This window comes from Siphateles boraxobius, unplaced genomic scaffold, assembly GCF_051911475.1.
Source record: "Siphateles boraxobius isolate OS27281-9 unplaced genomic scaffold, OSU_SipBor_1 56, whole genome shotgun sequence".
Lineage (NCBI taxonomy): Eukaryota > Metazoa > Chordata > Actinopteri > Cypriniformes > Leuciscidae > Siphateles > Siphateles boraxobius.
In genome coordinates, this window is record NW_027509182.1 from 7,408,150 (window position 1) to 7,423,109 (window position 14,960).

General features: G+C 37.7%; 1 protein-coding gene across 2 annotated transcripts in view; it reads left to right on the plus strand.

Annotated features, from left to right (window-relative positions):
- Positions 1 to 14,960, plus strand: part of ap2b1 (adaptor related protein complex 2 subunit beta 1) — a 45,860-nt gene that overhangs the window by 11,096 nt on the left and 19,804 nt on the right. Inside the window, exons 12-17 of one of the 2 annotated variants that reach the window (XM_077206586.1) lie at positions 125 to 223; positions 916 to 1,175; positions 2,734 to 2,926; positions 9,887 to 9,928; positions 11,049 to 11,195; positions 13,929 to 14,074. In XM_077206586.1, the coding sequence (XP_077062701.1) occupies positions 125 to 223; positions 916 to 1,175; positions 2,734 to 2,926; positions 9,887 to 9,928; positions 11,049 to 11,195; positions 13,929 to 14,074 (887 nt within the window). The remainder of the gene's footprint in view (positions 1 to 124; positions 224 to 915; positions 1,176 to 2,733; positions 2,927 to 9,886; positions 9,929 to 11,048; positions 11,196 to 13,928; positions 14,075 to 14,960) is intronic. The other variant, XM_077206588.1, reaches the window with a different exon arrangement.

A 14,960-nucleotide genomic window follows, 5' to 3' on the forward strand; every position in this document is an offset into this window, starting at 1 on the left:
ATTTTGTGCTTTGTTTTGCTTAGCTTCGTTTTTGATTTTTGATATATATATTTTTTATAGTAACTAGTTTCTTTAAAAAAGGGGACTTCACCTGATTTAGTATCCACTGCATTGTTGCTTTCAGGTCCAGTTGACTCTCCTTACAGCCATAGTGAAGCTGTTCCTGAAAAAGCCTTCAGAGACTCAAGAGCTGGTTCAGCAAGTGCTCAGTCTGGCCACTCAGGTGAGATGTGCTTGAGCATTACAAACCATAGTGTTACACTACAATTAAGGGTGCTCCGTTCAGGATTTTTGGGCCGATCACTGGAAGCAGTATTGACCGATACGATCACTGATACAGATCAACAAAATAATTAACAAAATTTTTAACAACAATGTATTTTAAGTATAAAACAATTAAGAGATGAGAAAGTATCTTGAATTGACAACTCTTTATTTATTGGCAAGCAACATTTGTCACATTTTCCATTCCCTCTCTTAGAGGTGGTTCGGAACAGCTTAGAGATTAACAAATGCAGCATTCCTGGGAAATAAATAATAAAAATGAATAAAGAACAAAGTAATCTAATGTAAAACAACACTGCATAATTTTGACTGTATAAATTAAATATACCGGTAGATTAATCCTAGTAAATCTACTAAAGAGCAATGAGTGAATTTTCTTTTTGTCTTTTGTTGTTTGATTAACATTAATGAAACAGATGGTAGCAGGAATATGAGGCTGCTGTCACTTTAAGACTGAATGCACAGATTAATATACACATGCGATTTATTTCCCAACTGTTTATTAAAACATTAGCATTACACATCATCACAACTTTCACATCATAGTGTCACATCTCAAAAGGAGCTCAGTTTCTGACTGTCAGTGTTACATTTCCTCTCCTTCCAACCTGGTCTCGTTCTCCATCTCAGGACTCTGATAACCCTGACTTGCGTGATCGTGGCTACATCTACTGGCGTCTGCTGTCCACCGACCCTGTGACCGCTAAAGAGGTCGTGCTGTCTGAGAAGCCTCTGATTTCAGAGGAGACGGACCTGATTGAGCCCACCCTGTTGGACGAGCTCATCTGCCACATCGGCTCGCTGGCCTCCGTCTACCACAAACCCCCCACGGCCTTTGTGGAAGGAAGCCACGGCATTCACCGTAAACATCTGCCCATCCAGCACGGCAGGTAATAAGACAGCTAAATCAAGATCTAGCTAAAACTCTTGAATATTTCATTGGCTGTCTAGAAATTGCTCTTTGTAAGTGTGAGCTCCGTAATATGGGTTAAAAAGTCTTTGGGCCATGTTTAATAACAGATTGCACCAGTGCAAACCCTCTTTTGGCTTTAAACAATGTTGGGATTTACTAAAGACATGCAGTGAAAATTTAATGATGGAAGGCGTGGTCACTTTTATTCATTTTTAATTTTTTTGCCCATGAATTTATTGCATATGCACTCCTTTAGAGTTTCCCTTTCAGGTGCAAAATTTATGGGAGAAGTATTTAAATCATGAAATATGATTTACTATCGTTTGAAGTAGTCAGTTAACTGGTATTTGTGCCATTATTTAACGCCTAGTCTTGCGTTGCCAGACCTTTAGAATGATGGCAAAAGGTCTAGTCTCTGTCACAGCTTTCATTGGACAAATGCTACCCAAGAGGCCATCTGACTTGACATGTCAAGTTACCAATCACTGTTAGTTTTGTTCTGGGTCATGTTTAAGGGCGTGAAAACGTAAAGTCTGTCCCTTTGATAACAGACTGTTGTACATCTAATAAATTAGTCATTCAAGACTTAAGTTTACTGCAACAGTGGGGCCACGAACTTCACACGCTTTTAAAAACCCAGCATTTTGCTGATCCTGATAAGCGCTCATCGTCAAAGTCCTAAGCACGACGGATTTCTTCTTCCATGAGTGAGTTTGGCGTCACAACGGCTCCGTTTCCAGGCGGACCGTTAAAGATTTTACACATCTCGCTAAAATCCAGATGACCACTTCGAAAACCCCTTAAGTGTTTCCCATTTTCTGCACTTTATGCATCCCTCAGACTTTCAGCCAATGGTCTGTGGCCGTGATGTCTGAGGCTGAGACCAGTTACCGCCTGAAATAAAGCATGTCTTAACCCATTTAGTGCTTGACATGGCTGGGATAGTTGCTGTTGGAGGAGGAACTGCAAAGAACCGAGAGTGCGTGGTAGAAGTGGAGAGAATTTTCACCTCTCTTTTATTTGTATGTGTTCATTTATTTGGAATGCCAGAGGAAGATGCTATCTAAATCTAGCATTTGCCAAGATACTTATTGCTGGTTTGTGACCCTGCGCTAATTTGCTCTGCATAGATTGCATTGGTCATAATGTAAATGAGCTGCTGAGTCGGTGTTCTTTAATGTGTGCATTGTCATTAGATCACCCGCTGAACTTTCCACTCCCATCCGCGCTTTTATGGGATGGGGGTCCCTCTTGTTTAGTAAATATGGCCCTTAATTTAATAATCAAAACTCAAAATCACAAAGTCATGGTAAGTCTTTGGCAAAAGGTCTGGCATCCCTGTTATTTGTTTTTCTCTGAATCAGTCTCAGTCTAGTAATACAATGGGGGACTCATCGTAAGTAGTGCCACACAGAACCTACTTTGTCCTCTCCATCAAACAATGAAAAAAGGGCTTGACGGTCGGTCCCATCCTTTTGTTCACTTAGTTTCACTGAGTGTTACAGATCTCAGTGTGTATCATCATTCTTTTGCAGTATCGACACCGGGGAGAGTCCAGTCAGTACTGGCCAAGCTGCTTCCATCGATCAACCCCAAGTTATTCCATCTCAGGGTGACCTCTTGGGAGACCTGCTTAATCTGGACCTCGGTCCTCCCGTCAACGTGCCCCAGGTGTCTTCCATGCAGATGGGCGCTGTGGATCTCCTTGGAGGTGGTCTTGACAGTTTGGTGCGTGTTCTTGAATTATAATTATATGGTTTGTTGGTGGTTTTGTTTTTATGATCTTATTGTCCACCGATTCTTACAACAATTTACAATGATGGCCATATTTTCCGTAAGAGTACCATGGTTACTCCAGCTACTGTTACAACAGTAAAACTGTGCATTGCAAAAATCTGTTTATTATTCAGAATTTTTCCAGTAAATATATAAACAGCCTGGAAACATTTACCTAGCCAAATATTTTAAGATAATAATTACGTTTATTTTTCTTACCTCAAAGGTTGTTTTTGTGTGCATGTTTTAAGCATAAACCTCACTGTTTTTTTTTCTGTCACCATGAAAAGATATTAAACAATGACAGAAGTGCTGTTTGATGGAGATGCATATGAATTTTTTATGATTTTATAGTACTAACACCTGTACTGTAGTAACTGTGGTATTTTAGCAGAAACTATGGTCACTTAATTGTGAATAGGGAGTGCTAATTATTGTAACAAATCTGTAGAAATGTTTTAAGTAGTGATGCCCCGATCATGATTTTTCATGGCCGATTCCAATTTCTTTACAAGCTAATTTACTGAGACCGGTTGCCGATTTTTTTATTTATTTCTTTAAGCAAATTTATTTGTTCTTTAATTGGTCTATAACAGGCAAACTGGCTTTAAACAAAAAATATCCATAGCCATTTGAAATGAAGCAACCACTGAATTTAATCATGGTGCAAAGAAAGATGTTAGTACACACATGTAGCATGAGCAGTTGTAATTTGAATTAGATTGTATAATTTCAAGATTTAAAACTAATACAGAATGGTCTGACTTTAGATTTGTGAAATTATGTTACATAAGACACACCTGCTCAGTAGTCATACTGTCACACCTGACAGTAGGTGGCGCTTATGGAGCAGCAGCGATTTCTTTGGGTACCGCTGTAAACGAAGCAGCGCTGTGCTTATAAACACTACTTTATACTGAGATAAGAGAAAAGAAAATGTTTTCAGTTTCCTTCGGAGATACATTCATATAAACCCCCACCCCCAAATCAATATTTACATTTTTCTGCGTGTTTTTCGAGCATCGCTATATTTTTCTTACTATATTTCGAACATACTTTGTAATATTTCCACACAAATTACATTTTGAAAAATAATTGCAATGCAGTTTGTGTGCAAGTCCAGAATAGAGATTGGCCAAAACAAAACTAAAAACCAGCTGGTTCTATTTTTGACTGGTGCAAATTTAGTTTTAAGTATTAGTCATTAATTTTATTTTATGTAATTCCATTTCTAATTGGTTTTGTAATTATATTCCTGTAAGAGTGAGCTCAAATTTGCAATCGGGTCCTCCGAGATGCCCATGCAGCTGTTGCTCTTGACAAAATGACTTGGGTTTTCATTGAAGTTGACTAGTTCTCTGGTGGTTTGTGTTTAGCCTGGGCAGTGTGTTCACTGGTGCAGGTGTGGTTGAGGGGTTTCAGGGCACTCTGCTCAGTGTGATATTATTGCAGCAGTATATTTCACTTTTGAGCAATAATCACTTCGTTACCATGGCCACCACATCTCACAAGCTTCTGCCTGATCACAGTGAACACCAAGGTGAAGAATCACTGGGTGAAACAGCAGCGAGGTCAGCCTTTTAACTGGAAGGGGATTGTGATTCCAATCAAACGCTCATCTTTTATTGACACAATGCTGAGTACTGATTGAAAATCCAAACATGAAATATAATGTGGGAAACTGAAGGCTGATCACGTCTATTTATGCAGTTTTAAGTGTACGTATAATGGAAAGCAAGCTATGCAGGCATACAGTCCTGTCATGCACTAGACGCCTAGTGAAAATGCATCCATTTTGAATTTGTTGTAGATTTCAGTTAGTTTTTATCATTACAATTAATGAACTAAAAGAATATATTTTTGTCCCAATGTATTGAGAAGATAAAAAAAGTATCTTGGGGTGTGTTCACACGTATAGTTCGGTTCTTTTGGTTTGAACGAAAGTCCAGGACTGTAATATAAAGTGCTACCATCATTTTAATCCTGGTTCACTTAACACTGTCATTTTTAACAGCAAACCTAAAGATGCTGAATAAAAGAAACTGCTTTTATGACGTATATTTTGCGACAGATCTTACCAAACATCTAAAACAATGCTGTGTTCTGGGCTAAATGCACTTATATGTGCGTAGCCAACATATGATGGTATTTTGACCGGCTGAGAACTCATGAAGAGCTTATAAAATGTGTAAAGGAGTCAAAAGCATCAGGTATTCCTCTGTTGCACACACAAATGAAGATCTGCTTCAAGAAAGTGGCAGTTCTAATGCCTGTACCGAACTGTAATGGACAACATAACTCCTATAACGAGAAGAACCATGTATCCTTGAGCATTCTGTCATTTTTAGGATCGCAGCGACATCATGTCCTATTTTTGTTTTGTTTAGATGTCTTTAGTGTGTGTTCATATTTCAGTCGAATCGCACGAGAGTTCCCCTTTTCAGGGTTCTCTGTTGGCTTGCTTGGTGCGCACCAGGGTTCGGATGGCAGCGTTCACTTATTCAAATGAACCGCTCTAGAGCAATCGCGCCAGAGTTCGTTTTAATCCAACCAAACCTGCCAAGTGTTAACACACCCTTAAGCTTCAATGGAAGCAAGAACACCTGACCATGTGTACAAATGATCAATATCACTAATTTACTTCTTTCTATATCTCTAATCTCTCATGCATTTACCTAGTTATTAACCAGTTATTGTAATTACTATAACAACATAATGTTTATTACCAGTTTTTAATTTCGATGTGTTGTGAGGAGATTGTGTATATGGAGTGTTCTGACTGTAGCAGAGCTCAAAAGTGTTATATTATTCTAGCCACAGGCCCTGCTCTCTTAAACCCACTGCAACCACAGCACCAGAACCCCAGGGCTGAATGTCTCGCTGCCTTATACGCATTTATCAACCCACATACAATCTTCCACTCAAAAACTTTTTTTTATTTATAAACAATTACCTTGCACATCTGTGGATAATTGATAGGTGTGTAGGAAATACAGCACACTATACCAACATTTACATTTTAGGAGTGTTCATCCAAAAAGTAATATTGTCATAATTTACTTACTCTCAAGAACTGCCCACAGAACTGCCGCTCACTGGATATTTTCTCTTTTTCTGACCATTCTCAGTAAACCCTAGAGATTGATGTACGTGAAAATCCCATTAGATTTCTGAAATAGCCTGTCTCGCACCAATAACCATTCTACATTTCAAAAGTCACTTAAATCACATTTCTTCCCCATTCTGATGCTCAGTTTGAGCATCAGAAGATCATCTTGACCACGTCGTGTACATGTCTTAATGCATTGAGTTGCTGACGTGTGATTGGCTGATTAGATATTTGCATTAAAGAGCAGTTGAACAGGTGTACCTAATAAGGTGGCTGGTGAGTGTATTGTCGCTATCCACAATACATATTGTTGCATTGATGTATTGCGATATATTGTTACATCCCTATTCCAGTCCGTTCTTTTGTAGAACCTACTCCAAAGTGGATACATCTTAAAACGTCGTTCTGCGTTGTAGTTTGGACTGTGACAACCGAGGTATTCCAAAACGATCATGCATTTTTAGTCGTGTGACTCATATATTACTGCAATTGCTTTACTGTGAAAATTACTAAATTTACTCGCAATTGCTGTCCTACGGCAAAACATGAAAGCAGTTTTACACCAAACGTATAATGGTGAGTGAGTGCAACCTGGACGCATCAGTGAATGGTGAGATATTTTGCTAAATAAATCCTGCTAGAAGAATAGCATGCACAATACGGTTAATTTGGCATTTTCCGATGTTTCAGTGTGGATGTGAAACTTTTGGAAAATGCTTGAAAATGCTAGTGTGGACAGAGAGCGTTTTGAAACGAAAACCCCATTTTCAAATGCATCTGGATTAATGTAGACGTAGCCTTAGCTGCTCTTTTCCATTCACTGACACTGACAGGGTTTGTTGAGCTTCAAAAATGAATCATTATACCTTCGTTCAGCAAAATACCATCTTTTGCATTCCTCTGAAGAAAATTATACTGCCTGGAATGACACAAGGGTGAATATATGATGACAGTATCTTCATCTTGGGTGAACAATCCCTTTAATGAATATTGTGGGAAATATTGCGGGTATATGCCAGAAACCTCACATCCAGAAACAGTTTGTCCATATCTTTTGTCCTGGAGCCACAAAAGACCTGTTTCCTCCTTCCCGTGAATAATTGGATTTGTCAAGCAGGCATCTTGCTTCAGGAGGATGCACCTCCAGCATGGCACATGTGAAGAGTTTATATCTGGGCAGTGTTGGTGCTGCTACTCAGGCCAATCTTCTCTCCAGATTGGAGAAGTTACCAGCCTGGCACGGGTGCCCTGAACAAACCAGGATTGAGACACCGGCCACCTGCTGTGTGAAGGAGCTGTTGGAAAGGGTGTAAGCAAAGGTGTTGGAATCCCGTCTCTAGACTAGTGATAGACTCATCATTGAGATTCACTGCTCATTCACTCCTTCACTTGATTGCATCTGTCTCAGTCTGACATGATTATGAAATGAATTATGAATTTTCAAGTAGCCAGTACTAGTCAATATTGAAGATTATGCAGACACCTAATACATGGTCTGCAAGTAAGACAATGTTTTATTTTATTACCAAAACTGATAAGAACTACGCTGGGTTTGAAATAACCTTTTCACTCACCGGCCAATTTGGCTTTTAAATTAAGTTACCGGCCAATCAGAACTTGGCTAGATCTTACTAGCCAAAAAAAAAAACATTTATAATAATAAAAGTTTTAATAATAAAATAAATAAATCAGATTAATATATATATATATATAAAAGCTATGATGTAGTGAATCATGAGTTGAGTATTTGCGCGAAATATGTGCAGATTTGGCTTACACGAATTCCCCAGCAAAGTGAGTAAACATAACACGCCAAATTGTCTAGTGATTTGACAGCGTTGCCCGCCACAGTTGATTTTTACTTATAGTATATAAAAATGAGGAAAAATAAAACGTGTGTAAATGTGTTGATGACATGAATCGAACAAAAATCCAGTACTCAGAATGGACTGGAGTATACAGGTGGAATGGATCGTCAAACAAACTGCAAATATTTGTTTTCCTTTCCACACAATTTAACACCTTGCCCAAACTCACCGCTTAACACTGGTACAAAGGTTTGTATTCAATGCAATGAATGTGCTCCTGCTGAGTCATTAAATGAGTCATTCCAATAACATACCAGTGTGTTCCTCATCTCTCTGTCAAGGAGACAATGTTCAGAGCCGAGGAATGTTAAACATTCAACAGTCTGCAGAACCATCTGACTGCTCAAGGTCGTGAGAGTGTTTCAAAGAGATGAACACTGCAGACTCAGCACCCTAAGGCATGCATTAAACTTGCAGTCTCAACGGCCCCTTTAGCTAGATTAACATTGACATTTAGCATGAGTACCTCTAATTAGAATCATATTATGAATCAGTCGCGTTTGGCAAAACCTTCCATTTCTACCAAACCCTAAATCATGCCTGTTGCACTTTATGGCTCAGCTTGAGATTTGTGTCCTGCCGAGCATGAATCTGTTATGTTGTTTAATCATGCCGGTTTTCTCGCCATAAAAATCAAGGTGACGGTATGGTGGAAGGTCAGTAAGAGGAATGTGGGCTTGGGGAAAGAGTACAGAGTTTTAGTCATCATGCAATCAGACTTTGCACCGTTTACTTTCTAAATGCACTTGAAACTCATTGCACAGATTCAAACACACAAGAGTTTTCATGACTTCCATGATGCATCTCCAGGGGGAGTTCTTTCTGTTGTTTTTCTTGTGGATCTTGACGGTTTTGTCTTAATATTTCCAATATTTCTACATTTCCATCATTCCCTCATCCATATTTGATTAATATACTTCGGTTCAGTGACTTTTAAGTGTGGGTGGGGATGTTCAGTGCACAAATATAATCTAAGCATAACCAATCAAATCTAGTGTCGCTTGTCCTAATCAAAATTGGTTAGACCAAAAACTCTGATCGAAGTGGAAGAGATGTTGAATTATCATGTGTTTGGTTAGGACACAGTGTGTAAAGGAAAATAGAAAAATATTGTCATCATTAACCACCCTCATGTTGTTCCAAACCTGTATGATTTCTTCTGTGGAACATTATGAAAAAAATTGATAAATTGATTGTCTCTCATATTTGGAAACACTACACGCTGCAAACATTCAACAGATTTTTATTGAGTTTGTGTCGCTTATAGTGTGCATTTGAAAATTCAACACGCATCAAATTTCCCCATATTTTTACTAAGAAGCATTTATAATCTTGTTACCAAAAAGGTTAAGAATTCTACTTCTAGTAATATTTTTTTATATATTTTTTTTATAATAATAATAATAATTATTATTATTGTTTTTAGTAGTATTTTATAGTCATATTGATATAATCACACAATTTTTTGTCAAATTGTGCGGACCTTAAAACAAGCACAGCAAACCTGAAGCTCTTTAAAATCACTTTTTAAATTGTATCAGAAAAAAAATCGCAGTTTGATTTTATTTATTTATTTTCCCAAATTGTGGAGCCCTAGTGAATGATCACCAAAACTGTTGAATGATTCACTCACAAAGCTATTTTTCCTTAAATTCAACGACTTCTGCTAACGCACAAAAGCTGAATTGTTGTTTGCAGCTTCTGAAATATCACTGTTCAGCTTCAGTCATGAGCTAGAACACTCTTTGAGGTTGATTTTAACCATCGCAAGAAAAAAAGTGCAAAATGTCAGGCTTTAATCATTTTTTGTAAACAGGAAAATGTTCACCTTTGTAAACAGGAAAATCTTTGTTATTAATGGATCCTTTACATCTCTCTCTGTCTCTCTCATGTTGTTTGTGGGCCTGGAAATGGGTGTTGTGTTCTCTGTTGTAGCTCGGGGGAGATCTGGGAGGAGGTGTTGGGGGCAGTCCAGCAGTAAGTGAGCTCCTCTCCCTCCGCTCATATCCGCCTGTCCACTCTCAGCATGCTGTGCACTCTTCATTGATTCTTAATGGTTTATAGAATAGATGCCTACCTGTGTGTCCTGCTTTGTTTTTTTTCTGTTGCATGCACAAAAGTCCTTTCTGCTTTGTTGATAAAATGTGTATCTTCTCTAAAGATGTCTTTGAAGTACTGAAGGGTCATTCTGTGTTTTCTCCGCTAAAGAAAGAATTTTTCTTTCTTCTGAAGAAAGATAAACATAAATAGTGATGAAAGCCAACATTTTCAATGCCATTGATGAACATTTACTGAGTAATCCACTATTTTGTAAAGGGTGGTTAAAATGATAATTTTCGTTGATTTGATGACAGATTACAAGAGAGGAAAAAGGACTTTTTTTTAGCTGTATACAAAGTAACCCACATTTGGTTTTTGACCACTGAAAATGTCTAAAATGTAACTCATGGAGTCACATTGAGATCCCCATATCTCTGGGACTGAACCATATAGAACTTTAAGAATGAAGATATCAAAATAAATGTTTATTAAGAATCAGAATCTAAAAGAATATTAATATTTCTTTAACAGTAAAGTGATAGTGACACTATACTGTCAAAAAGCACCGAAAAGTGCTTTTTCCTATTTTTGGACTGTCGTCATTGGCATATAATACAACAAGGATTGCTAAAGTCAGTTGATGTTACAAATAGACTTACCAATGTCTGTCTAAAAATAAAATAATAATGTTACCATCTTTCTAAAGTCATTTCCCCCCTGTAATTTGGCTCTAAATCTCAGGTGAAATTTGTCCACCTTCTACAAAATAGTGGATTACTCTAAATCTTATAATTTGGTTTTCTTCTTTATATATGTATTTTCCACCAGAATAAAAAAAAAAATGGCCAGGTACCTCTGGGTGTTGACACGGAATGACCCTGGAGATTTTTTGTACCTACATTTCTTGTTCGTATCTTGTACTGCTCTTATGTAGTTGTCCGTAATATCAAAATGCAGTTAATTTTCCTCAAAGCCTGTTGCTTCTGTTTAAAGGGTTACATGAACATGTGCAGAAGTAGATTAAACCCTTTGCCCCCTATGTGTGTGTGTCACGCAGGTGGGCCAAAACTTTATCCCGTCATCGGTGCCCAACACTTTTGCGCCGTCTCCTACACCTGCTGCTCTCAGCAGTGGGCTCAATGACCTGTTTGAGTTGTCCACAGGAATGTCCATTGCTACAGGAGGATATGTGACACCTAAAACTGTGAGTGCTACTCGCCGCGTATCTTTAAACCATAACCCCTCGCCTTTGCTTCTGATCTTTAAGCAGCCAGCCAACCGATGAAAACAGCCAGAACCTTTCCAAATTCACCAAACTCCTCATACCGAGAAGCGTGTAGTCGAGATCAAAGTCAGACCAGAGATGTTGCTTGATTGGTGATTCACCAATTCTGAACTACAGAAAACAAGAACTTGACATTATTTTTAACCTTAACAATCAACTGACACAATAGCGCAAATAAACATTAGCTGTTTCAGAACCTAGATGGCATTTTAGGCATCACAGACTCATTCACAGTGCAAATTTCATACCAAATAATAGGCAACAATGTTAATATTATGCTTTCTAAAATACCATATCGTTCCAAATATAAGGCAGTGGTTTTTTTTTTTTTGGAAATGCATCTGAAAAAATGGGGACGTCTTTGAGCATGTTCACACTGGCTGTTTAGATCGGAACGGGACACGGTTCGCATGAAGAATTGGTACCGAACCTGAGACTACCAGAAGGAGGTGGTCTGAGTTCGGTTGCCCTCGAACTGTGCTACGATTCGCGCCAAAGCTACACGGACTCGAGTGCGCGCTTGTTCAGGAAGAATAGTGACCTGCTAATGCTTTTTAGCCGATGACAATGTATTTAATTCAATAAAGCACATGTAAAGGATGATAGTGTTGATGATTTGTCTTTGATACAAGCGAGAGTGAGCCTGCAGTGTAATCGCTCATAGCGAGTGCAATCAGGGCGGCAATGAATGGCAATCAACTGTCTCCTCAAAAGAGTCTGTTCTCAAGCAGCTGAAAGCTACCTTCATGCGACACACATACAGTAAACCCAAGTGTTGTTTGCTCTGCTGCACATAATAGCACCAAATGAAGAAAACACTAAATATATTAACCCGCGTTCTGTTTTCTATCGTGCGGCGTGCAGATTTGTGATGACGTAAGATAGAAACTTTGATTAGAGCTGCTCAATTGTGGAAAAATTTTGAATCATGATTTTTTTTTGTTTCAAACTGAGATCACGATCACGAGCAGACAACTAAATAAAATAACATGTAAATTACTATAGTTTCTGACAAAATATTAGTTGCTGCAGTCTATTTAATTTAATTAAATGTTTAACTAATGTGAATGAATTCTTTTTTTAAATGATTCAATGACTCACTCATAAATACTTGTTTCATTACTGGATGAATCAGAACTTTTTAACACATCTCTCAAATTAATGATTCAATGCCAAATACATTTAACAGTCACTTGCCGCCACCTAGTGGCGTAACAATGTAATCGATACAATGGTTAATTGAAGCACCATGTTACTTTTAAAAGGGGATTTGCTCTATTTTGCTCCGTTACACTACTGTAGACATTGGTGTACTATCCCAGCACTTTTGTGATAATTGTGATAATTAGACAAAAATTACGATATTGTGTGGTTAAAAGACTGTTTGTGAAACTGGTTCATAACTAAACATAACTGCTCTCTCTGGGTCAGCGGGAGCGCAAACACAGATTTGAATGTTCGGGTTTCAAAGATTTAATAGACAGGCGAATCGTTGTCATTAGGAATGAGATCGCGTGGGTGTTTGAATCGGAATCGTTATCTTTTAACAATTATTTGTGCAGCTCTAACTTTGATAATATTAAATTGAAGCCAAACCAAGGCGCCAGGAACAATTGCAATCGGACTCAGATCGCAGCAAATGTGCCCAGTGTGAAAACGGCTTAATATTCAAGATCTACAGATTTACATGTCAATTATTCACCAAATAGATGTAAAACGAGTGTTTCCCCCAGGACTGATAAACGCAACGGAGTCAAACAACTCTCATTATGTACATGTCTGAGTGTAACATTAAAAGATGGCGAGCTCAAAAATGCTAACAGTCAAAGAAAAGCTTACCGTGGTCCTAAAAGCGAAGCTTCGAAGAAACTGACAGGCAATTGTATCAGTGCGTAGCCGGAAAAAGAAATCGAGGATAGCCCATAACTAGAGCCGTCATCCAGCTGAAGCAACTGGAAATCGCCGAAGAGCTGAACCCATCCTCCAGCGAGGCCCATCATTTCTAATTTCCAGCTACGTACTGAAACACTTGTCTATCATTTTCTTCAAAGTGTAGCAGTATTGCCCAGCTCTTGCCCTCCAACTTCAGGGAGAAACTGCTGTCTTTTCAGCACTATGTGCCACTTGGTTACATTTACCCAGCAGCCATTTCATTTACAATGAAGGACCTTTTCCTGCGAGGACAAAAAGTGCAGATCAGTCTATTCCCATTCTCCAGCAAGAGCATTAACTTCATCTGCTACATAAATAAATGCGTACAGAACAGCTCCTTGGGGAATGAAGTCTCGGGAATCGTCATTAATTAGAGCTCCATTAGAGCCTGAGTAGGTTAGTGGAGTAGGACAGAGCACAATTACTCCTTATCAGGATACTTTATGACCTACCTTGTGGCGTTATCAAATACCTGGGTGCCTCATCCTGCTTATATTTATGTTAATTTGTCTCTTTTTATTTTGGATGCCAGCTCAGTTCTTGTAATCAACAGTATCTGGGTGAGTGAGTGTGGGTTGATGTCAGACTCCTCTATTAGGTGTCCTTCAGTTTAGAATGGCTAGTTGTCCTCTTAGCGAGCCTCATAGCATTCATTTAATCCGTAGACAGACTGTAAAATGAGGGAGCTACACTGAATGCTTATTGGTGTGGTTTTTGAAGGTATGGCTGCCAGCAGTCAAGGCCAAAGGACTGGAGATATCTGGAACATTCTCTCGGCGTCAGGGACACATGTACATGGACATGAACTTCACCAATAAAGCCCTGCAGCACATGACTGACTTTGCCATCCAGTTCAACAAGAACAGGTCTGTGATTGTGATAATCATTGTGGTATATTTTCCTGTTATCAGGCTCCAAATAATAAATAATCTATAATATTTATAATAAATAACACCAGTATATTTTTTATTTAGTTATATTTTAACATTAGATGTAATATATGCTATTTTTTATATACTAAATTATTATATAGATTTTTTTTTTGTTAATAGATTTTTAAATTGATATTTTTAAATAAGTTTTAACAACATATTTAATATATACAAATTTATATTTCAAATAAATGCTTTTAAAGTTCCTAATCTTCAAAGAATCCTGAAAAACATGCATCATGTTTTCCACAACATTGTGGAGCAATGCAGCACAACCGTTTTCAACACTGATAATAATAAGAAATGTTTCTTAAACATCAAATCATCATATTAGAATGATTTCTGAAGGATCTTGTGACACTGAGTAATGATGCAAAAAATTCAGCTTTGTCATCACAGGAATAAATTACACAAAAATGTATTCAAATATAGTTAAAATAGATTAAAATATAACAGTTATTTTAAATTTTAATATATTTCACAACATTACTTTTTTAGCCATTTTTTAAAATCTGTTTTAGAATTTGTATATTTAGACTTTTTATTCATTTTTCTTTCCATTTTCTAACTAAACTTCTGATGGTAATTTTCTTTAGATAATCTAAAGATCTTTTTAGGATTAAATAATATTTTTTACATGGTTTTTCATTTAAACCATGAATTGTTTCTTGGTTCTTAAGTTACAGGCAACATAGCCAGAAACTCTAACTTTTGCTCTCATTTGCTAAGTGTTTAAGTAAAAGTACCATTACTTTTCCCCAAAAAAGTAGTGTGAGTAGAGTAAAAATTACATGTCCAAAAAACTACTTGAGTAAGAGTA